This window comes from Pseudophryne corroboree, chromosome 2, assembly GCF_028390025.1.
Source record: "Pseudophryne corroboree isolate aPseCor3 chromosome 2, aPseCor3.hap2, whole genome shotgun sequence".
In the NCBI taxonomy this organism is placed as follows: domain Eukaryota; kingdom Metazoa; phylum Chordata; class Amphibia; order Anura; family Myobatrachidae; genus Pseudophryne; species Pseudophryne corroboree.
The window spans coordinates 503,050,301-503,075,943 of NC_086445.1; the positions used below are offsets into that span (position 1 = coordinate 503,050,301).

At 45.3% G+C, this 25,643-nt stretch overlaps 1 protein-coding gene across 7 annotated transcripts in view; it reads left to right on the forward strand.

Moving 5' to 3' along the window:
- BCAS3 (BCAS3 microtubule associated cell migration factor) overlaps window positions 1-25,643 on the forward strand; it is a 2,144,796-nt gene that overhangs the window by 325,976 nt on the left and 1,793,177 nt on the right. For all 7 annotated transcript variants that reach the window (XM_063954016.1, XM_063954015.1, XM_063954017.1 and 4 more), the window contains exon 8: window positions 23,631-23,738. In XM_063954016.1, coding sequence (XP_063810086.1) covers window positions 23,631-23,738 — 108 coding nt within the window. The remainder of the gene's footprint in view (window positions 1-23,630; window positions 23,739-25,643) is intronic.

Below are 25,643 nucleotides of genomic sequence, written 5' to 3' on the forward strand. Positions count from 1 at the left end.
TTAGCAGCAGACACAGTACAGTGCGGTAGTTCACGGCTGTGGCTACCTCTGTGTCGGCACTCGGCAGCCCGTCCATAATTGTATATACCACCTAACCGTGGTTTTTTTTTCTTTCTTTATACATACATACTAGTTACGAGTATACTATCTCTTTATCAACCAGTCTATATTAGCAGCAGACACAGTACAGTGCGGTAGTTCACGGCTGTGGCTACCTCTGTGTCGGCACTCGGCAGCCCGTCCATAATTGTATATACCACCTAACCGTGTTTTTTTTTCTTTCTTTATACATACATACTAGTTACGAGTATACTATCTCTTTATCAACCAGTCTATATATTAGCAGCAGACACAGTACAGTGCGGTAGTTCACGGCTGTGGCTACCTCTGTGTCGGCACTCGGCAGCCCGTCCATAATTGTATATACCACCTAACCGTGGTTTTTTTTTCTTTCTTTATACATACATACTAGTTACGAGTATACTATCTCTTTATCAACCAGTCTATATATTAGCAGCAGACACAGTACAGTGCGGTAGTTCACGGCTGTGGCTACCTCTGTGTCGGCACTCGGCAGCCCGTCCATAATTGTATATACCACCTAACCGTGGTTTTTTTTTCTTTCTTTATAGTCATACTAGTTACGAGTATACTATCTCTTTATCAACCAGTCTATATTAGCAGCAGACACAGTACAGTGCGGTAGTTCACGGCTGTGGCTACCTCTGTGTCGGCACTCGGCAGCCCGTCCATAATTGTATATACCACCTAACCGTGTTTTTTTTTTCTTTCTTTATACATACATACTAGTTACGAGTATACTATCTCTTTATCAACCAGTCTATATTAGCAGCAGACACAGTACAGTGCGGTAGTTCACGGCTGTGGCTACCTCTGTGTCGGCACTCGGCAGCCCGTCCATAATTGTATATACCACCTAACCGTGGTTTTTTTTTCTTTCTTTATACATACATACTAGTTACGAGTATACTATCTCTTTATCAACCAGTCTATATATTAGCAGCAGACACAGTACAGTGCGGTAGTTCACGGCTGTGGCTACCTCTGTGTCGGCACTCGGCAGCCCGTCCATAATTGTATATACCACCTAACCGTGGTTTTTTTTTCTTTCTTTATACATACATACTAGTTACGAGTATACTATCTCTTTATCAACCAGTCTATATATTAGCAGCAGACACAGTACAGTGCGGTAGTTCACGGCTGTGGCTACCTCTGTGTCGGCACTCGGCAGCCCGTCCATAATTGTATATACCACCTAACCGTGGTTTTTTTTTCTTTCTTTATACATACATACTAGTTACGAGTATACTATCTCTTTATCAACCAGTCTATATATTAGCAGCAGACACAGTACAGTGCGGTAGTTCACGGCTGTGGCTACCTCTGTGTCGGCACTCGGCAGCCCGTCCATAATTGTATATACCACCTAACCGTGGTTTTTTTTTCTTTCTTTATACATACATACTAGTTACGAGTATACTATCTCTTTATCAACCAGTCTATATTAGCAGCAGACACAGTACAGTGCGGTAGTTCACGGCTGTGGCTACCTCTGTGTCGGCACTCGGCAGCCCGTCCATAATTGTATATACCACCTAACCGTGGTTTTTTTTTCTTTCTTTATACATACATACTAGTTACGAGTATACTATCTCTTTATCAACCAGTCTATATATTAGCAGCAGACACAGTACAGTGCGGTAGTTCACGGCTGTGGCTACCTCTGTGTCGGCACTCGGCAGCCCGTCCATAATTGTATATACCACCTAACCGTGGTTTTTTTTTCTTTCTTTATACATACATACTAGTTACGAGTATACTATCTCTTTATCAACCAGTCTATATATTAGCAGCAGACACAGTACAGTGCGGTAGTTCACGGCTGTGGCTACCTCTGTGTCGGCACTCGGCAGCCCGTCCATAATTGTATATACCACCTAACCGTGGTTTTTTTTTTCTTTCTTTATACATACATACTAGTTACGAGTATACTATCTCTTTATCAACCAGTCTATATATTAGCAGCAGACACAGTACAGTGCGGTAGTTCACGGCTGTGGCTACCTCTGTGTCGGCACTCGGCAGCCCGTCCATAATTGTATACTAGTATCCAATCCATCCATCTCCATTGTTTACCTGAGGTGCCTTTTAGTTGTGCCTATTAAAATATGGAGAACAAAAATGTTGAGGTTCCAAAATTAGGGAAAGATCAAGATCCACTTCCACCTCGTGCTGAAGCTGCTGCCACTAGTCATGGCCGAGACGATGAAATGCCAGCAACGTCGTCTGCCAAGGCCGATGCCCAATGTCATAGTACAGAGCATGTCAAATCCAAAACACCAAATATCAGTAAAAAAAGGACTCCAAAACCTAAAATAAAATTGTCGGAGGAGAAGCGTAAACTTGCCAATATGCCATTTACCACACGGAGTGGCAAGGAACGGCTGAGGCCCTGGCCTATGTTCATGGCTAGTGGTTCAGCTTCACATGAGGATGGAAGCACTCAGCCTCTCGCTAGAAAAATGAAAAGACTCAAGCTGGCAAAAGCAGCACAGCAAAGAACTGTGCATTCTTCGAAATCCCAAATCCACAAGGAGAGTCCAATTGTGTCGGTTGCGATGCCTGACCTTCCCAACACTGGACGTGAAGAGCATGCGCCTTCCACCATTTGCACGCCCCCTGCAAGTGCTGGAAGGAGCACCCGCAGTCCAGTTCCTGATAGTCAGATTGAAGATGTCAGTGTTGAAGTACACCAGGATGAGGAGGATATGGGTGTTGCTGGCGCTGGGGAGGAAATTGACCAGGAGGATTCTGATGGTGAGGTGGTTTGTTTAAGTCAGGCACCCGGGGAGACACCTGTTGTCCGTGGGAGGAATATGGCCGTTGACATGCCAGGTGAAAATACCAAAAAAATCAGCTCTTCGGTGTGGAGGTATTTCACCAGAAATGCGGACAACAGGTGTCAAGCCGTGTGTTCCCTTTGTCAAGCTGTAATAAGTAGGGGTAAGGACGTTAACCACCTCGGAACATCCTCCCTTATACGTCACCTGCAGCGCATTCATAATAAGTCAGTGACAAGTTCAAAAACTTTGGGTGACAGCGGAAGCAGTCCACTGACCAGTAAATCCCTTCCTCTTGTAACCAAGCTCACGCAAACCACCCCACCAACTCCCTCAGTGTCAATTTCCTCCTTCCCCAGGAATGCCAATAGTCCTGCAGGCCATGTCACTGGCAATTCTGACGAGTCCTCTCCTGCCTGGGATTTCTCCGATGCATCCTTGCGTGTAACGCCTACTGCTGCTGGCGCTGCTGTTGTTGCCGCTGGGAGTCGATGGTCATCCCAGAGGGGAAGTCGTAAGCCCACTTGTACTACTTCCAGTAAGCAATTGACTGTTCAACAGTCCTTTGCGAGGAAGATGAAATATCACAGCAGTCATCCTACTGCAAAGCGGATAACTGAGGCCTTGACAACTATGTTGGTGTTAGACGTGCGTCCGGTATCCGCCGTTAGTTCACAGGGAACTAGACAATTTATTGAGGCAGTGTGCCCCCGTTACCAAATACCATCTAGGTTCCACTTCTCTAGGCAGGCGATACCGAGAATGTACACGGACGTCAGAAAAAGACTCACCAGTGTCCTAAAAAATGCAGTTGTACCCAATGTCCACTTAACCACGGACATGTGGACAAGTGGAGCAGGGCAGGGTCAGGACTATATGACTGTGACAGCCCACTGGGTAGATGTATGGACTCCCGCCGCAAGAACAGCAGCGGCGGCACCAGTAGCAGCATCTCGCAAACGCCAACTCTTTCCTAGGCAGGCTACGCTTTGTATCACCGCTTTCCAGAATACGCACACAGCTGAAAACCTCTTACGGCAACTGAGGAAGATCATCGCGGAATGGCTTACCCCAATTGGACTCTCCTGTGGATTTGTGGCATCGGACAACGCCAGCAATATTGTGTGTGCATTAAATATGGGCAAATTCCAGCACGTCCCATGTTTTGCACATACCTTGAATTTGGTGGTGCAGAATTTTTTAAAAAACGACAGGGGCGTGCAAGAGATGCTGTCGGTGGCCAGAAAAATTGCGGGACACTTTCGGCGTACAGGCACCACGTACAGAAGACTGGAGCACCACCAAAAACTACTGAACCTGCCCTGCCATCATCTGAAGCAAGAAGTGGTAACGAGGTGGAATTCAACCCTCTATATGCTTCAGAGGTTGGAGGAGCAGCAAAAGGCCATTCAAGCCTATACAATTGAGCACGATATAGGAGGTGGAATGCACCTGTCTCAAGTGCAGTGGAGAATGATTTCAACGTTGTGCAAGGTTCTGATGCCCTTTGAACTTGCCACACGTGAAGTCAGTTCAGACACTGCCAGCCTGAGTCAGGTCATTCCCCTCATCAGGCTTTTGCAGAAGAAGCTGGAGGCATTGAAGAAGGAGCTAAAAGGGAGCGATTCCGCTAGGCATGTGGGACTTGTGGATGCAGCCCTTAATTCGCTTAACAAGGATTCACGGGTGGTCAATCTGTTGAAATCAGAGCACTACATTTTGGCCACCGTGCTCGATCCTAGATTTAAAGCCTACCTTGGATCTCTCTTTCCGGCAGACACAGGTCTGCTGGGGTTGAAAGACCTGCTGGTGACAAAATTGTCAAGTCAAGCGGAACGCGACCTGTCAACATCTCCTCCTTCACATTCTCCCGCAACTGGGGGTGCGAGGAAAAGGCTCAGAATTCCGAGCCCACCCGCTGGCGGTGATGCAGGGCAGTCTGGAGCGACTGCTGATGCTGACATCTGGTCCGGACTGAAGGACCTGACAACGATTACGGACATGTCGTCTACTGTCACTGCATATGATTCTCTCAACATTGATAGAATGGTGGAGGATTATATGAGTGACCGCATCCAAGTAGGCACGTCACACAGTCCGTACTTATACTGGCAGGAAAAAGAGGCAATTTGGAGGCCCTTGCACAAACTGGCTTTATTCTACCTAAGTTGCCCTCCCACAAGTGTGTACTCCGAAAGAGTGTTTAGTGCCGCCGCTCACCTTGTCAGCAATCGGCGTACGAGGTTACATCCAGAAAATGTGGAGAAGATGATGTTCATTAAAATGAATTATAATCAATTCCTCCGCGGAGACATTGACCAGCAGCAATTGCCTCCACAAAGTACACAGGGAGCTGAGATGGTGGATTCCAGTGGGGACGAATTGATAATCTGTGAGGAGGGGGATGTACACGGTGATATATCGGAGGGTGAAGATGAGGTGGACATCTTGCCTCTGTAGAGCCAGTTTGTGCAAGGAGAGATTAATTGCTTCTTTTTTGGGGGGGGTCCAAACCAACCCGTCATATCAGTCACAGTCGTGTGGCAGACCCTGTCACTGAAATGATTGGTTGGTTAAAGTGTGCATGTCCTGTTTTGTTTATACAACATAAGGGTGGGTGGGAGAGCCCAAGGACAATTCCATCTTGCACCTCTTTTTTCTTTTCTTTTTCTTTGCATCATGTGCTGATTGGGGAGGGTTTTTTGGAAGGGACATCCTGCGTGACACTGCAGTGCCACTCCTAGATGGGCCCGGTGTTTGTGTCGGCCACTAGGGTCGCTAATCTTACTCACACAGTCAGCTACCTCATTGCGCCTCTTTTTTTCTTTGCGTCATGTGCTGTTTGGGGAGGGTTTTTTGGAAGGGACATCCTGCGTGACACTGCAGTGCCACTCCTAGATGGGCCCGGTGTTTGTGTCGGCCACTAGGATCGCTAATCTTACTCACACAGCTACCTCATTGCGCCTCTTTTTTTCTTTGCGTCATGTGCTGTTTGGGGAGGGTTTTTTGGAAGGGACATCCTGCGTGACACTGCAGTGCCACTCCTAGATGGGCCCGGTGTTTGTGTCGGCCACTAGGGTCGCTAATCTTACTCACACAGCTACCTCATTGCGCCTCTTTTTTTCTTTGCGTCATGTGCTGTTTGGGGAGTGTTTTTTGGAAGGGCCATCCTGCGTGACACTGCAGTGCCACTCCTAGATGGGCCCGGTGTTTGTGTCGGCCACTAGGGTCGCTAATCTTACTCACACAGCTACCTCATTGCGCCTCTTTTTTTCTTTGCGTCATGTGCTGTTTGGGGAGGGTTTTTTGGAAGGGACATCCTGCGTGACACTGCAGTGCCACTCCTAGATGGGCCCGGTGTTTGTGTCGGCCACTAGGGTCGCTAATCTTACTCACACAGCTACCTCATTGCGCCTCTTTTTTTCTTTGCGTCATGTGCTGTTTGGGGAGGGTTTTTTGGAAGGGCCATCCTGCGTGACACTGCAGTGCCACTCCTAGATGGGCCCGGTGTTTGTGTCGGCCACTAGGGTCGCTAATCTTACTCACACAGCTACCTCATTGCGCCTCTTTTTTTCTTTGCGTCATGTGCTGTTTGGGGAGGGTTTTTTGGAAGGGACATCCTGCGTGACACTGCAGTGCCACTCCTAGATGGGCCCGGTGTTTGTGTCGGCCACTAGGGTCGCTTATCTTACTCACACAGCGACCTCGGTGCAAATTTTAGGACTAAAAATAATATTGTGAGGTGTGAGGTATTCAGAATAGACTGAAAATGAGTGTAAATTATGGTTTTTGAGGTTAATAATACTTTGGGATCAAAATGACCCCCAAATTCTATGATTTAAGCTGTTTTTTAGTGTTTTTTGAAAAAAACACCCGAATCCAAAACACACCCGAATCCGACAAAAAAAATTCGGTGAGGTTTTGCCAAAACGCGTTCGAACCCAAAACACGGCCGCGGAACCGAACCCAAAACCAAAACACAAAACCCGAAAAATTTCAGGCGCTCATCTCTACCTGAAACTTGTCCATAGGCCTGTAGTAAATTAAATATGTGGGTCAGAGAAGCCTCCGGATCTGAGATATATAGCAGAAGATCATCGGCGAAAGCAGTAAGTTTTAGTTCTCTGCGACCAACCTGAATTCCATGAAACTGAGTATCGCTTAACAGCAGACGATGTAGGGGGTCTAATTGAACAGCAGGGGAGACAGGGGGCATCCTTGCCGCGTGCCACGGCACATAACCACCGGGCTGCTAATATGTCCATTGAGCAAGAGGTCAGTAGAGGGAGAATCGTATAAGTAGCGAATAATATCAATGAAGTCCTGATGGAATAGTCTTCGTTCTAAGACCTTAAAGAAATTGGGCCAGAGTACTGTGTCGAAGGCCTTAGTGGTGTCTAAACTAAGCAGTATATTTCTGGATTGGGGCGATTGAGCAGAAGATACAACTGCCGCGACCGCCGCCCTAATTCCCTTAACCGAATGAGTATTGCGAACAAAGCCAAGTTGGTGATTAGTTAAAGAGTGGGGGAGAATATTTTGCTGCCGATCTGCTAAAATCTTAGTAAATAATTTTATGTCGGTATTTAGCAACGTAATGGGCCTATATGAAGACACCAATTGTGGGTCTTGTGCGGGTTTAGGGATTAAAATAGTATGTGCTGTTGTGAAGTGGTGAAAGGGGGAACGCTGATGTAAAAGGCTGTTGAACACTTCTAGCAGAGTCGGAACTACGTGAGGCTGAAGGATTTTATAAAATTAATTGGAGAGGTCGTCGGGGCCCGGAGACTTGTGCAATTTGAGTTTGGACATTGCCGAGACTAGCTCCTCCTCGGTGATAGCTCTCACCAGTGAATCCGACTGTGCATTCGTTATTGGTGGTAGTACTGTGTCTGGAAGGAGCGTGGTATGAGTAGATTCACTGAAGGGGAGATCAGAGTATAAGTCAGCAAAGTAAGATTCGAAATGGTTTAATATGGCCGGGGAGTCGGTAAGGAGTTGTCCCGAGGCTCGGTGCCTAACAGCTGTTATAATTTTGCGAGTAGTTTTTTTCCTAGCCATATTTGCCAGTAGTCGACCGGATTTGTTTCCCCATTGATAATATTTATGGGAAGAAAATACCACGTCACGTTTCGCTTGTGCTAGCAAGTGGTCATTCAGGAGCTGCTTAGCCTGTAAATATAGCCGCAAAGACTCCTCAGTCTGTAGGGTAAGATGACGCCGGAGAGCATCAGTTAAATCTGAATGTAAGGTGTTATAAATCGCCAAGTTTTTCTTTTTCATTCTATGAACATATTCAATAATTTGACCCCTTAGAACTGCCTTTGCCGCACCCCAAAGAATATTTGGTCGGTCCCAGTGTTCCAGGTTATCGTCTAAATAGTTTGCCCAGTTTGTTATCAAGAATTTCCTAAAATCATCACAACTATAGAGATAACTCGGAAATCTCCAAATTCTTGAGCCCCCCGACTGGAGAGTTCTCTGCAGCGTCAATGTCACAGGAGCATGATCCGATATCAGAATGTTATGGATATCAGCTTTCTTAACTAGCGTCACTAGGGAGTCTGCAACCAAGATGGAGTCAATCCTGGACCAGGAGCCATGAACCCCGGAGAAGAAAGTAAAGGATCTGTCCGTTGGGTTTAGGAGACGCCAAACATCGGTGAGCTGAAGGGAGGTTTTCAATGTTTGGAGATGTGTCCAAGAAGGCGAACCGGAATTACGCGGGATAGGGCGCTTGTCAATAGTGGGATCGTCAACTGTATTCCAGTCTCCTCCCAGGATAAGTTGCGAATTATTCCGTTGTAGCAGTTGAGAGCTCAATTCCTGGAGAAAATCAGCTGTCTCGCTATTTGGTGCATATACATTAACCAGTGTGTATTTGTTACCCCAGATTTCTACATCTAAAATTAAATAACGCCCCTCCGGGTCAGCAACAGATTCTAAAACAGTGTAGTGTAGGTGTCTGCTAAAAAGAATCACCACCCTCCTAGTCTTCCTCGTGTTGTCCGTCGAAACACAGCTATCTAACCATGTTGCCCGAAGAGCAGAAGAGGCGCCCGCCATCCAGTGGGTTTCTTGGAGAAATATAATTTGAGGTTTAAACCGTTTCAGGTGTGTGACAACTCTTTTACGTTTTATCGGGGAGTTAAGGCCGCCCACGTTCCAGGACATAATCTTAAAGCTAGAATCTGCTGAAGAGGTCCCTACTCTAGGATCAGTCATTAGTCTACTAACCTACCCCGACCCGCGGGTGACAATTCAGCAGGAACATCATGTCACATAGTCGCCCTCCTCCTTCCCAGCGAGCGGAGAGGAACGACCGAAACCAAACAGTATCATAGAGCCCAGGAGCGGAACGGGCGAGGAAGGCACGACACGGGCAAAGCAAAAAACAAAAAACCAAACAAAAAAACACACATTGCTTCACATAACATTTTTCATTTTTTCAAAACCAAACTAATAACCACGCAAGTGCTAAACCCTCCGGTAGCACTGGCGAGAAACTTATCAGAAATATTTGCAACATTAAGCTTCAGGCTGAGTAGCATATAGAGAGACCAAATGTCTCGCTCGTGTGAAAGTTAGACCGACTCAGGCATAGATTATCTAACAAAGTGTCTAGTCTTGGTGTGGTGGATTCCCAGGATTCAACATGTGTGTAACATGGGAGTGTGCGGTGACGGGATCCACAAATATCAATGTGCGGCCATTATCTTGAATGCGTAATTTAGCGGGGTACATCAGTGCGAATCTAGTATTGCTCTCATGGAGTATTTTGCAAACATCCGAGAACTCCCTTCTCTTCTGTGCAACAGAGGCCGAGAAGTCTTGAAAAATCAAAATACGTTTTCCCTGCACTATCAATTGTGGGAGTTTGCGATAAGAGCGCAATACATGTTCCTTCATACGAAAGTCCATGAATTTCGCAATGACTGGCCTCGGTTTCATTTCAGCATCAGGACGAGCAGGACCTATTCTGTGCACCCTTTCAATGTGAGATAAGAATGGGGCATCTGTGATTCCTAATGCCTGGAATATATCAGTCGTTACAAAATCTGACAATTGTCTGTCCTTAACTGCTTCGGGGATGCCCACAAAGCGTAGATTCGATCTTCTATCCCTGTTTTCAAGCTCGTCTATTTTTGCCTGTAGAGTTTTAAGAGAGGAATCTTGAGTGTCAGTGGAGCGTTGGAGTGTGTGCATCTGATCCTCCCCATCGCTAACCCGCTGTTCTAGTGAGGTGATCCGTGAGGTGTTATGGTCAATTTTCGCAAGCGTTGAATCAAGCAGTGTCTGTATCTGTTCAAGCCTTTTATCAATTAAAGGGATATTCTCAAGTTTCTTGTCAATTTGGGGCATGAGGAGTCGGGAGAGCTCCTGGGCCATATGCACTAACTAGGTTTGATCAGGAAGCGCCTCCACCTCCTAAGTTTGGTCTCGGGAGTTCGCCTGCCTCCGGGGGCGAGGGGGGGTTGGGTTTCCCCGCTGAGTTCTTGGTCTTACTCATTCTTGTAGTAACTGAGGATTGGGAGAGTCTAACCGCTGGAGTTTTATGGACGTATTTGTCCATCCCCCGGTCCGTAGACCACTATCTGCAATAAGCTAGGGGCTTCTATACCAACACACTACAGTATATGATAATAAAACACCTCACGTAATGGCCTGAGTCAGAAGATATGTCAGTGCTACTCAGCAAAAAAATAACAACAACATTTAAGTAGACATTAGATTACACAGTGTACAGATAAGGGTATTGTAGGGGCATTGCACCCTAAAATCTCCCGGTAGGAGCCTAAGTCAGTGCAAAACCATTGAGGGACAGATATTAATCAAGATAGAATAAATTGCCCCCGTAAAAAGGCTTTTTAAAGGATAACAATGGATTAGTATAGCCAATTTACTGCTGAAACCAAGTATCCACCAGATGGCAGTATAACCTCAAAAATTTCTGCACAGCGATTTCCACACACTCCAGTATCAGTGTCGCATGTGGCAGCTACCAAAAATATTAATAAAGAAAAAATAGATGAAGAAATAAAAATAGGAAGAAAAAGCAGAATAGTGAGAGAGTAAGAGTTTCAAACAGTAATAAGAAAGTGTGTGTAGGTAAGATAAAGGCTAGGAGGAGGTAATTAGCCAGTTACCATTTATAAAATAAAGATGGGTCCACACAAAGTCACCAGGGAGATTGCAGTCCCAGTAGCAGAACCCATGCAGCTAGTGACACATTCCAGGCTACTGCCAGCAGTTCCCCCAGCTATCAATGCAGGGTCAATTGCAGCCAACCACCCGGTGGCAAAGCCTCTCCTCCAATGCTGCAGGGAAGATATATATAAAAGAAAAAAGGGGGGGGGGATACGCCAGCAATTCCTCCAAGGCACCCCAGCTGTCCTAGGCACCTATACAGCCCTCTGCAACAGTCTCTGCCGTCTGTCCACCGCAGGATGACAAGTGAGTCCGGCCGGTGCTTTAGTTGGATCCCAGGAGTCAGAGTCACTGGGCTTGGGAGTAGAGTCTGAAACTAGGCGGCAATACAGGGGCAATGAGGGACACCCACCCAGGTTCCCGGCATGAATGTCGCTCACCGTCTCCAGGGATCAGACCGCACCCGGCCTCAGGCGTAGCCGGCGCTCACCGCGCTGTAGCAGGCAGGCCTCTTCCCAAGTCCTCCTCCGTTCTATAACCGTCACCAGTCACTGACGCCGTCCATCGCTCCGCTGCGTCAGGTTCGTTCCCAGGTCTTGTAACACTTCCCGGGGACCAGGGGCCGGAGAGGCGGGGGTGGGCGCAGGGATAGCCCGGCCACAGATCACTTCCGTCTTGGGTCCTCGTCACGGGCAGCCGCGGAAATCTTCTCACGTATCCGCCGGCTGATCAATCAGGCGGCTGCAGGGGAGCAGGAGTCTCCAGTCCGCCTCGGCCAGTCCACGGGTCACTGCGTGTGATTGTCCTCACCGGGGAGCAGCAGGTATGAGATAGTTAGAGCCCACGGCAGGGGCTAGGTCAGCAGGACCCGGGGTATCACTTTTCGCGCCAGTCAGCTTACCAGCGTTCATGCAGGCCGTCTCTTTGAGGGACGGATTCCGGGGGCTTACAATTTTGTACCCACTCGTGCAGGGTATCTCCGAGTTCTCCACAGTTCAGGGAGAAGCAGGATAGGTCTCTCAGGTGAATGAGGGGTATATTGCAGGAGGATGGCTGAGGGTTCTAATCCTGCAAGACGGAGCCCAAGTTAAAAGCAGCCATGCTGGATGGCCCGCCCACCGGAAGTCCTTGAACCCATTCTTAAGAGTGTTCAAGTTCAAGTTGGAGTCTTTGAGAGCGGTAGTCTCAGGTCTGGAGCAAGGGGAATTCCTAGTATCCCTGGATATCAAGAAATGCGTACCTTCACATTCCGATCTGGCCGCCTCATCAGGCTTATCTTCGGTTTACACTACAGGACTTTCACTAACAGTTCCTTGCCCTGCCATTTGGTCTCTCCACTACACCGAGGGTGTTCACCAAAGTGTTGCCAGAGATGATGTTTCTACTCCGCAAACAGGGAGTGAATATAATTCCGTACCTGGATGATCCTCTGATAAAAGCACCGTCCAGGGAGGGGTTGCTGGACAACATTGGTCTCTCAATCAAACGTCTCCAGGATCACGGGTGGATTCTGAACCTTCTAAAATCTCACCTAGAGCCAACACAGAGGCTTCCATTCCTGGGAATGATACCGGACACGGAGTCGCAGAAGGTGTTCCTTCCATTGGAAAAGGCATTGGTAATCCAGTCGATGGTTCGGGATGTCCTGAAGCCAACCAGGATATCGGTTCATCTATGCATTTGCCTTCTGGGGAAAATGGTGGCCTCTTACAAGGCGCTTCAATATGGAAAGTTTCAAGCAAGACCCTTCCAGCTCGATCTGTTGGACAAATGGTCCGGATAGCATCTTCACATGCACCAGAGGATCCGTCTGTCACCAAAAGCCAGGATCTCGCTTCTGTGGTGGCTACACTACTGGGTAGCAGACTCCCTCAGCAGACATGAACTGCATCCGGGGGAGTGGGGTCTTTACCCGGAAGTGTTCAGGTGCTTGACACGTCAATGGGGATATCCACAAATCGACAGGATGGCCTCTCGTCTCAACAAAAAGCTCAAGCGGTATTGTTCCAGGTCGAGAGACCCACAGGTAGTGGCAGTGGACTCTCTGACGACTCCATGGGTCTATCGTATGGTGTACGTGTTTCCTCCACTTCCTCTGATCCCAAGATTTCTAAAAGGAATAAAAAGGGAAAAGGTTCAAGCAATACTCATTGCTCCGGACTGGCCAAGAAGGGCCTGGTACGCGGACCTTCTGGAGATGCTCCTAGATGATCCGTGGCCTCTACCTCTTCATGAGGATCTTCTGCAACAGGGCCCGTTCGTCTATCAGGACTTACCATGGCTACGTTTGACGGCATGGAAGTTGAACGGCTGATTCTAGTCGGAAGAGTGATCCCTAACAAGATTGTCCCGACTATGATCCAAGCCAGGAAGGGGTTAACGTTTAAACATTACCACCGTATTTGGACGAAATACGTCTCCTGGTGTGAGAACAGAACTTATTCTGCGGCGGAATTTCACCTGGGACGTTTCCTGCCTTTTCTGCAGGCAGGTGTGGTCGTGGGCCTACATCTGGGCTTCATAAAAGTCCAGATTTCGGCCTTGTCCATTTAAAAAACAACAACAATTGGCTTCTCTTCCTGAGGTCCAGACGTTTTTGAAAGGTGTTATGCGCATCCAACCTCTCTTTGTGCCTCCCACGGCACCTTGAGATCTCAATTTGGTTTGAACCATTACAGGAGGTGGACGTAAAATATCTTACGTGGAAGACCGTCACACTGTTGGCCTTGGCTTCAGCAAGACGTATATCGGAGCTGGGGCTTTGTCTCACAAAAGCCCTATTTAATTTTCCATGAGGACAGAGCTTGTCAGCAATTTCTTCCGAAAGTGGTGTCTGCTTTTCACATCAACCAACCTATTGTGGTTCCGGTTATCACATACACTTCTGCTACTTTAAAGTCTTTGGATGTTGTGAGGGCTTTGAAGGTATACGTAAAGAGGACAGCTCGTCACAGAAAATCTGACTTGCAGTTCATTCTCTATGATCCCAATAAAGGGGGTCATTCCGAGTTGATCACTAGCTTCCGTTGTTCGCTGCGTAGCGATCAGTGAAAAAAAGGCTAATTTGCGTATGCACCGCAATGCGCACGCGCATCGTACGGGTATGAAGTCCTTTGTGGTTTTGCACTGGTTCTAGCGACGATTCCAATCGCACAGCCGAACGCAAGGAGATTGACAGGAAGTGGGAGTTTCTGGGTGTCAACTGACCGTTTTCTGGGAGTGTTTGGAACAACGCAGGCGTGGCCGGGCATTTGCTGGGCGTGTATCTGACGTCATTACCGTGTCACTCGTCGCAGCAATCATCGCACATAAGTAACTACAGGGCTGGTCTTGTTTTGCACAAAATGTGTTTGCTGCACAGGCGTTCGCACTCCTGCAAAGCGAAAATACACTCCCGTGTGAGCGGAGACTACGCGTTTGCACGGCTGCTAAAAACTGCTTACTATCCAGCATGCTTATTCCACGGCAGGGTTGCCGGTTCCAAAATCTGTACAGGCCCACTCTACTAGGTCGATGGGTTCTTCCTGGGTGTCTGCCCGAGTTGTCTCGGCTTTACAGCTCTGCCGAGCGGCTACTTGGTCAGGTTCGAACACGTTTGCTAAGTTCTACAAGTTCGATACTTTGGCCCCTGAGGACCTTCAGTTTGGTCAATCAGTTCTGCAGGAACCTCAGCACTCTCCCACCCGGTTTGGGAGCTTTGGTACATCACCATGGTACTAAATGGAACCCCAGTATCCTCTAAGACGTAAGAGAAAATAGGATTTTCATTACCTACCGGTAAATCCTTTTCTCGTAGTCCGTAGTGGATACTGGGCGCCCGCCCGGTGCTTCGTTCTTCCTGCACTGTTACTTGGTAAAGTTTTGATGGTTCAGCTGTTGCTGTTCCTGTTTAAAGTTGGGTTAGCATAGCTTTCCTCTTGTTGTGTGTGCTGGTTCGGAATCTCACCACTATCTATCCTTCTCTCAAAGTATGTCAGTCTCCTCGGGCACAGTTTCCTAGACTGAGTCCGGTAGGAGGGGCATAGAGGGAGGAGCCAGCCCACACGATCAAATTCTTAAAGTGCCCATGGCTTCTGGTGGACCCGTCTATACCCCATGGTACTGAATGGAACCCCAATATCCTCTACGGACTACGAGAAAAGGATTTACTGGTAGGTAATTAAAATCCTATTTTCTCAACCTAAACATGCATAACACATTTTGACAACAAAATGGTCTATTAAAGTATGCATAATAAATATTTTCTTTTCTGCGCATAATTTCCTGTACAACTAAAGACTGATAGAAATACACTACTGTATGATAAAATAGGCCAGGTAGAAGAGAAATCGAATTTATCTATTACAAATAATTAATTACTCTATGTTGCTCATTGCAACATACATTACTAGAAAGTATCACCCCACTTGAAGAACCAGGATTGTTTAATACTTTATACCAAATTAAGAAAATTGGTCTAACCTTTAAAGCTTGTATCTTCTTTTAAAAATGTGGTTTCTGTTTGCAAAATTGAAATTACTATAAAGCTTTCTAGAAACTATTATTATGTAATTGTCCCATCCGGGAATATTTAAAATACTATATAAAGTATCTCTCTCTCTCTCTTTCTCTCTCTCTCTCTCTCTCTCTCTCTCTCTCTCTCTCTCTCTTGTTTTTCTTTTAATATAAACTAAATTGTAAAAATTGAATATAAGAGGCCAACGTTGCATAGAAGCGCAGTAATCCTGATATAAATTAGTGAAAAGATTAATCTCTTGTTACAATTTAGTGATGTCCTGGTCATTTTATATTGGCCTACAAGACATGCAGTGTAGTGTCTTGGAGCCTGAAATAAGTGACCTACCAGACACTGACTCTTCCATGGAACTCTGTGGTGTCTGCAGTTAGAGAACCGCAGTTTCATTTCTTGGATATTCAGCTGTTTGTAAGGGATTAAAGATGGCAAATTTGAAAAAAAGTTAATTATAATATGGAAGTAAAATGACTCTTTGTTAAGACAAATGTGTTTCCAATACATTTCTAAGAGAAGGTAGAGTGAAAAGAACGAATAGAAGGAACTCATATCTGGCAACATTAGAATATTGGAGCTGTGGTTGAACTTTTTACCTTAATTATGTCCCAGTGAAGGCCTGCAGCAGTCTGGAATCAAAGCAGCCTTCCAGGGTTTGCAAAACCTCTGATGTGGTGTGCGTTTGTTGTCTGATGGGGGTTAGTGGAGAAAAAAAAATGGATATTGTGACACAGTTTTTAAAACTTTTCTGAGTTACCACCCACCTCACTCCTTGCCTATGAAAATAAAGTAATTGTTTGCACATGGAAGCATTTTTTTATTATTTTTCATCTCACACTGAAACAACCATTATAAATCAATATGACAATTAGACATTGGGGAACAGCTTTCATATGATGCAAACAAATGTAGTTGGGCCAAGCACTAGAGCCATAAGAGTGGTACAGTAAATGATTTATTTTTGGTGTTTTTAGTATATTTTGTTAAAGATATTGCAGAGGTGACTCTCTTTGTAGGGTCAATATAGAAATTATTATTTTATTAAAATGTGCACAGGCATTGCAAAAGACAACATTTAATTATCATTGGAAATCTAATTGACCTGCAGTGTCAAAGTCCAGCAGTATTCTGGGAATGTGTTGGCCATAGGCATTAATGCTAATGGAGATAGTTATATTGTAAGCTATCAAGTGCTCGCTCCTCTTCAGTTATGTAAATGAAACTTGTGTTCTATGATATTAAAATAAGCTGGTGCTTACCAGCTGCTGTGTCCAGACATGTTTATGTACTTGTGCAGATAAAATCCCATCCACCTGTCTGACTATCGGAATAGTTTGAATTGGTCCTACAGATGCCATTTTGTGTTATTGAGGCAGCAAATTTGGAGTTTTTAATATGTGTAGGCTACACATCAGTGTAGTTGCTGCTCCAGTGGTGGGACCTCATTGTTTTTCCAGTCATTTGACTGTGACCAAAAAAATGAATCTGATATTTCAAACTGCATCAGATAATATTCTACTTGGTATCAGTACCCAATTCATACCTCACTCATGCAGAACCATGAATCAGGTAGAGTGTGTGTCCACATCACTATGGGCCCCAAACCCATACTTCATTTCATGTGCTAGGCTGCTTTGTATGCCACTCCAAACACCCATTTGTTTGCTCATGTAGCTTGGACATCCTGATCCTAAAACTGATCACCTGTTTGTTAAAATGCTTTCTTGCTCATTTTCCTACTGGTCAGCTACACATAACATCTATTTTCATAAGGGGCAGATCTAGACTTTTTTCTTTTCTTTTTTTTTGGGGGGGGGGGGGGCAGTTTAAGAATAAACAATGACTCCTCACCTTTCTACTCATTCCTCCCACTTTTAGCCCTGGCTCCTCCCATTTTCAGACAGTGACCTCACATTAAAGCTTGGCCTGCCCTGGTGGAAACTCATGCAAGCACTGGAAGAATATACAAACTCCACACAGTTGGGGCCATCGTGGTAATCCTCAGAGCTGTAACCATTACACCATCCATACTGCTCATATGTTACATTATGTTTAATGGGGAGACCCATGCCAGAAGCCTATAGACGTCTCAGTGACTATATACACATCTATTGCTGTATGTTACACTGTATCCCATGCCGAAAGCATTTAGACAGCTCAGTGACTATAATCGCTCAATAGTATATTTACAGTATGTTACACAACGTATTCTGTGCCGCAAGCCTATAGACTGTATGTTATATATGTATGAAAGTATTCACAGCACTTCACTTTATCCACATTTTGTTATGTTACAGCCTTATTCCAGGCTGGAATAAATTCATTTTTTTCTCTCAAAATTCAGCGCACAATCCCCCACAATGACAACGTGAAAAAAGTTTGTTTTGAGTTTTTTGCAAATTTAATAAAAATAAAAAAATAAGAAATCATACGTACATAAGTATTCACAGCTTTTGCTCAATACTTTGTTGATGCACCTTTGGCAGCAATTACAGCCCCAAATCTTTTTGAATATGATGCCACAATCTTGGCACACCTGTCTTTGGCCAGTTTCGCCCATTCCTCTTTGCAGCACCTCTCAAGCTCCATCAGGTTGGGTGGGAAGTGTCATTGCACAGCCATTTTCAAATCTCTCCAGAGATGTTCAATAGGATTCAAGTCTGGGCTCTAGCTGGGCCACTCAAGGACATTCACAAAGTTGTCCTGAAGCCACTCCTTTGAATCTTGGCTGTGTGCTTAGGGTTATTGTCCTGCTGAAAGATGGAGCTTTGCCCCAGTCTGAGGTTAAGAGCACTGTGGAGCAGGTTTTCATCCAGGATGTCTCTGTACATTGCTGCATTCATCTTTCCTTTCTCTATCCTGACTAGTCTCCCAGTTCCTGCCGCTGAAAAATATCCCCACAGCATGATGCTGCCACCACCACGCTTCACTGTAGGGATGGTATTGGCATGGTGATGAGAGGTGCCTGGTTTCCTCCAAACATGACGCCTGGCATTTACGCCAAAGAGTTTAATCTTTGTCTCATCAAACCAGAGAATTTTGTTTTTCATGGTCTGAGAGTCCTTCAGGTGCATTTTGGCAAACTCTAGGTGGGCTGCCATGTGCTTTTTTACTAAGGAGTGGCTTCCGTCTGGCCACTCTACCATACAGGCCTGATTGGTGGATTGCTGCAGAGATGGCTGTCCTTTTGGAAGGTTCTCCTCTCTTCACAGAGGAATGCTGTAGCTCTGACAGAGTGACCATCAGGTTCTTGGTCACCTCCCTGACTAGGGACCTTCTCCCACGATCGCTCAGTTTAGACGGCTGGCCAGCTATAGGAAGTGTCCTGGTGGTTCCGAACTTCTTCCATTTACAAATGATGGAGGCCACTGTGCTCATTGGGACCTTCAAAGCAGGTTATATTTTTCTGTGTCCTTCCCCAGATTTATGCCTCGATACAATCCTGTCTCGGAGGTCTACAGACAATTCCTTTGACTTCATGCTTGGTTTGTGCTTAGACATGTACTTTCAAGTGTGGAACCTTATATAGACAGGTGTGTGCCTTTCTAAATCATGTCCAATCAACTGAAATTACCACCGGTGGACTCCAGTTAAGTTGTGGGAACATCCCAAGGATGACCAGTGGAAACAGGATGCACCTGAGCTCAATTTTGAGCTTCGAGGCAAAGGTTGTCATTATGGGGCATTGTGTGTAGAATTTGGAAGGAAAAAAATTAATTTATTCCATTTTGGAATAAGGCTGTAACGTAACAAAATGTGGAAAAAGTGAAGTGCTGTGAATACTTTCCGATAGCACTGTGTACATATATGTGTGTGTGTGTCTATATCACATGCCAAGATCTATCATCTACTGCAGACATTGTCACATAAAGGCAGATTGGGGGCAGGCATTTGGGAATCTCCCCAGTTGCCTCTGGGTAAGAGCACTTCTCTGCATCGCTTCCCGCCAGCACAGCACTGTACTCACTCTGCAGGGCATCGTCCTCCTCCGGCACATCCTGCAGAGACAGCATCGGGTCCTCGGCAGGCGCCTTCTACGCGCTCTGCTTCTCCTGCAGCCCATCTTCTGCCATCAGCCCAGGGACAGGAGACTGTCTTCTGCTGGCGGTGGGCGGAACTAGTCAGCACAGCTGCTGACTGGGAGGATGTGAGCTGGGAGTGACCGTGTCAGCACAGACCGGGTGTCGGGGATTACACCAGGAACAATCCCCAGAGACAGGGGAGCTCACTCCAGCCGGCCTGGCAGCAGCAACAACAGGGTGCGCTGCTCTCTTCTCTCGCAGGCTCCTGGGCGTACCCAGCACAGGGCTCATCATCTGTAAGTGGGCGTGGCTTTCAGTATGTTGGGGGGCAAATGCCCCCATCGCCCCCCGCTCGGTCCGCTGGTTCAAACCCCCCCTTGCTGGTTGGTACTGGTCAACTGCCATACTGCTAAATTAATTTGATCTACCTTCTATCCAATGAGAACTCTAATATACTTAAGGGGATATGTATCAAGCCTTGGAGAGGAATAAAGTAGAGAAGTTGGCCAAAGTTACTAGTTTCTGCCATTTATCCATCACAGTTGTTGATATGACAAATTAAATAAATCTCCCCTTTAGAAGCCTAACATTGTCTTTGAATTATTTGACCACAGCTGCTATGTGACTAATGCATCTATTAACCATTATGTAAAAGAAAAAACCCTTCCTTACAGACCTTCTCTCTACAGTCTGAAGGTGTGCTTTTTCTAGCAGTCCCCTTATAAAAAAAAAAATGTAAATGCTCACTGTGATGATATGCTCCAACTTTCTGTCTTGTACATTCTGGTGTCATCAGGTCTTTCTCTTTTCCCAAGAATACCCCAATATGTTATCCCTTTCACTGCAAACTTTTTATTATTGTTTATTACTTAATAATTTAAATAATATTATTTCCATGTGGACAAAGCAGACTTTTTTTGTTGTTGTTGCAATTTTTACCTATTTAACCCTAGTAGTTGAAGAATACTGGGTTTTGTGATGTTACTTTTATATTTTGAGTTTACAGATTTGATAATCAAAAGAAACTCATTTACACTTGAGGTCAAACTAAAATATAAAACTTTTTTTTTTTAATTACTTTTACAAGATTTCAGCACATTAAAACAAAGATAGTAACAGATCAACTATACATTATGTAATTGCAATGAAAAATATATAGTAAGATTATTTTGCCTTTAATTTAAACCAGTTAGTAGACAATTAAAAATAATATTTTGGCATTCTGTGCTCAGTTAATGTTTTTTTTGCTTGTCATTGAAACTAAGAAAGTTGCACAAATTGCTTAGTTAAGTGATGAGCAATTATTTTCAGCAATTTAGCAGTGTGTCCTAATTTCCAGACAAAATGGCTCTGTACCATTTTATTAAATGATTACTCTTTGGTCCTGGTTTCTCTCCCATGTAAAGGGCTACAGAGGACACATCTTTTGTGTGTCTGTATTTGTCGGTCCACAGCTGCTTTGTGTACTGAACGTCTGTTGTCAATCGACATTGCAGAACATTATCTTCCAGTTTCCAGTGTTTGGCTGATTATCTGTATTATTGCAAATTACCACTATAATACAGTGTGCTCAGGATGTGGTGTGTGTTTATTGTTCTCATCAGATTCCTTCTGGAGCCATGGAAGCAGGGAAGTTTACAAGTTTTGTATTGATTCTATAATATAGTTAGGACTCTAATGTTGAAATAAAGCAAATGTACATTATTTTCAGAAATTTTACTTTAACTGCCTGCTATGGAGAAAGGATAATTAGATGTGTATTGTATAGCTCTAGAAATGTCCAGAAACCAGCTTTTTATTTTGTGATTTAAGTAAAGGATTCTATCCTCTTTCAATATCCCCCCTACTTGTCTATGATGGTTATAAAGGTAAGTCACAATAGGGTTATAACCAATTTGTTTTTCAGCTTTCAGGCTCACACACTTATATGGCATCAGGCCCATACACTTGCCCCTTTATATTCCCTCTACATTTCCCTTATACAGTATGCCATCAGACATCTCCACATGCTTCTTTATTTGCAAGCACAGAGACCCATCAAGTGCCTTCATAAGTGTCAGAGCCCCATCATGCCGCTTTATTTGCCTCAGAGCCTAGCATATGCCTAAGAGCCACCAGATTCCCTTAGATGTCAGGCCAGACCAGAGTCCCCTCATGCCCATTTCACACATTTAAAATAAGGGTAAGCAAACAAATACAGTACGACTTTATGGCTAGGGCAGGTCCGAAACTAGGATTTTCGTCACCCGGAGCAAGGCAGTAATTTGGCGCCCGCCCCCCAAAACAAACACCAAGCCCCCCCCCCCACACACACACACACAAAAAAAAACCTTGGCAGACTAAAATACTTATATTATGAAAAAAATTTAATAAAAAAAAAAATGGGGGATACTATTGGACAATATTCCCCTATGTGCCTCAAATGCCCTATCCGTCACATGCCCCCCTACATGCTCCCCTGTGTGTCCCCATACATTGCACTATATCATAACACTTCATTACTGCTCTACATTCCCCTATCCACTGCACTATATCGATATACTACATCCCCTACACGCTGAACTACATCACTACACTACATGGTCCTATACACTACACTTCATACCCTGTATACTACACCAAATCCCCCCATCTGGGAGGCAAAGCGGAGGTTTAAAGGGAGACACGTTCCCTAAATATAGATGTGTCCTTGACCTCGTACATCTTTGCTGCAGTCATGCCAAACTTCTCCTCTTGGCACGCCAGCTTGCGTGAGAATCTTCTAGCGTCGGGCGTCTTTTTTGCCGAAAATGCATCTCATTCACAATGTGAGTAGGACGCACAAGGAGACTGTGCTTATTTATTTAATAGGACACTTATCTGTGTGGAAATGAGTCTCTGAATCTGTGCAGATAGTGCTACAATGTAGCAGCCGCAGATTTTTTCTAATACAAGTTCTGTTCTGCTCCATATCCATATACAGACTCAGTCACACACAATATACAAGTGTCATATATCAAATTACTCAGCAGTCTCCTTGTGCGTTTCCTAGTCACTATACGAATAAGACGCATTTTTCGGGAAAAAAAAATGGCCAACATTAGCAGAGTTGCACGGGACCTGGCAGCTTACTCGCACCAGGTGTCTCACTCTGCATAGCATATTGAGGCTGGATGTATGAGGACACATCTGTAGACACAGTTCAGGCTTCCGGCGATGTGTAACTTGCAATGATAAACCTGATCCCCAGTGTGACAAACAAGTACATAGCACCACAAACCGGTTATACATAGAGGGAAAAGACAATTCTGCACTAACTCACCCCCACCATCACCCAAGGGACACACTCTTGTCATTGCAGCAGATGAGGGCTGTTCCTCAGCTGGGGTACTGCATGTCCCAGCACACCCTGACAGATCTGTCTATACATACTGAGAATTGTAATAGCACATATCCAGAGTACCTTCCATTGTGCTTATGACTGTATTAAGGCTTTATCACCTGTCCCTCCCTTGTACGCCCAGGTTACATCATCACACCTGTGAGTGACATTGGGCACGCACACCACACTTCCCTTCATCTCTAAAGTCTTCCTGGTAGTAGACCTTCCATGGAAGTGCATAGGAAAGTAGGGAGCAGGACAGGTAGGGAAGGAGGAGTTGGCATGGGGAGGAGGAGGTGGCACGTACAAATGTCTTGGTCACCTGAGCAATCCTGGACAGGTTGTAAACCTAGTACAGTAAATCACATTACTGGAGCATCCGTACTGCAGGCTTAAACTTAAAGCACAACCTGTAAACATAACAAACATGGCTTATGTACCTGCACCATGTGTGTTTCTTCACATTTAAAATGTCACGTGTTACATTTTAAGTAGAATGCACTCTACAGCAAGGTGATATACAAGTGCCACTGCATGGCAGGACATGTAATCACATGCTATGGGTGCCACAAATGTGTGTTCCACCTGTCACCAGTAAGAGCAGTGACTGTGTGTCTTATTCTGCGTAATGATACAGAGGACTCTATATCATAATATTTTGTCTTTGTGTACAATCTGATATTTTAAGTATATCTATTGAATATGCTATTTTTCTCTTTTCTAAGCACAAGCCAACCTTACTGCTGTGTGGATTTATATTCTTTACGGACTGGGGAAATGGTGAAATCTATTCAGTTTAAAACTCCAATCTATGACCTGCATTGCAATAAAAGGTAAATTTTTTATCTTATCTGTATTGGGATTTCAATTAGATAGATTCCTTGAATAATTGAAACTGGTATAAAATGTTCTTTTATTTAGAAAGTTTGATTATGTTGTATTGGCACCTCTGCTCCTCTCCTCTCCAATTAACTCCCCAAATTTGCATTTGCAGTCCAAAGTTTATAAAGGCTGTTTGCTGTTCTTAATGACATTCTGAAATACTGTTTTGTGTTTTAGCCTAAATCATACCTCCCAACATTACTAACCTTTAAAGAGGGACACTTGCGCGCACGTAGCGCGCAGCCGGCCGGAAAGGGGGCATGACTTATGAGAAAGGGGTGTGGCTTCGTGGGAGAGTCTGCGATCGTGAGCCACGCCCCCCATTTTCATCACTGAGGGGGCATGCCCAGCGCTCTGTAAGCTGCTGGCATGCCCTCTCTGTCTCCACTGAATAGAGCGCACAGCGTCTATTCTCCGCTGCTCTGCTAAGAAGAGCAGTGACTACAGGCGCCTCCCAACTGCCCCCCCCCCCCCCCCCACCGCGGGACACTGCGGCCCGTGGGTGGGACAGCGGGACAGTCCCAAAAAAAACATGACTGTTGGGAGGTATGCCTAGATGACTGCATGTTGTAATATTTTTTATATTTAATTTAAACAGTAAAAATTATAATTAGTGTTTTACAGTTTAAAAAATGCTGTACAGTGAAGCCATTAAGCTCACACATTATTGAACCTGTTTGCCTTGTTTATATCTCAATTGCGTACAATTTATCTGTATTGTATATATGCTTAGCCCACAGGATGACCATGTGTGGAAGGAAGGTTAAGTTTAGTAGTATTAATACGATAAGGGAGTAGACTGGGTAAATTTCATGGAACAGGGGTTGGGTTCATGTGATCTGTGCTTAGGGGGCCGCCGGTCACATAACTACATCCTTGGAACAGCACTGGAGAAAATCTGAAGGCAGGAGTGGGAAGTGGTGATCATAGAAGAGGAATGGAGTGCTCATTGCTTGAGTAGAGTGGATGTGATGTAGTGTGTGAGGAAATGGCGTTGGAGATGTACAGGGTATAAGAGTGTTTGATGGCTTTAATGGAGAGAGTTTTAATTGTGTAGGGCAGACTTCGCCATTACAGTCTAGGTTTTAAGGAGATCCATGCATGATTAACTTAATTAGTACAGTATGTCATGACTGTGAGTTTTGTGAACCCAGAGTATATGTGAAGTCTGTGCAGGTAACTGGAGGACTATGTGTATATCTGGCTGATATGTGGAACTCGATAAGAAGAATAGATAAGGAATAATCCCGTGACCTGTCGAACCTGTGCCTCGACAGAGGGAGCCAAATACTGACCACTGGAACACCAGAGACTTGGTGTTGATAACAGGATGGTGATGCTCTGCTGGACTGGACTGGCTACCGCTGGAGATGAACTGGATATTCTGTCACAGGGCTAGGTGTTTGTGTACTCTGGGATTCCCCCGATGGTCAGGAAGAGGTACTGGTGTTGTGAGGGAACGGAGGTGGTCGAATGTAAGTCTTCCTCATGCAAGTACTCAAGCTAACTATGAAATGGGTACTCTGGAATTGCGCGGATCTGGGGGGAGAGCTGAAGACGTTGAACCAGACTGGTTGCCGGTGAGACTGGAACCGGGCTGGTTACCGGTGAGACTGAGAACCAGACTAGTTACCGGCGTGCCTGAACCTGGCTGGTTACCAGAGCACTAGGACCATGCTGGTTACTGGTGAGACTAAGTACCGAACTGGGTACCAGATTAAACTGGTTAAGCAACTGATCCGTGCTTGATACCCGTTTATAACTGGTAACGCAACTTTAATCCGTGCTGGTACCAGATATAACTGGTAGCGCACTGTGAACTGGGCTGGGTACCGGTATAACTGGTAGCGCACTGT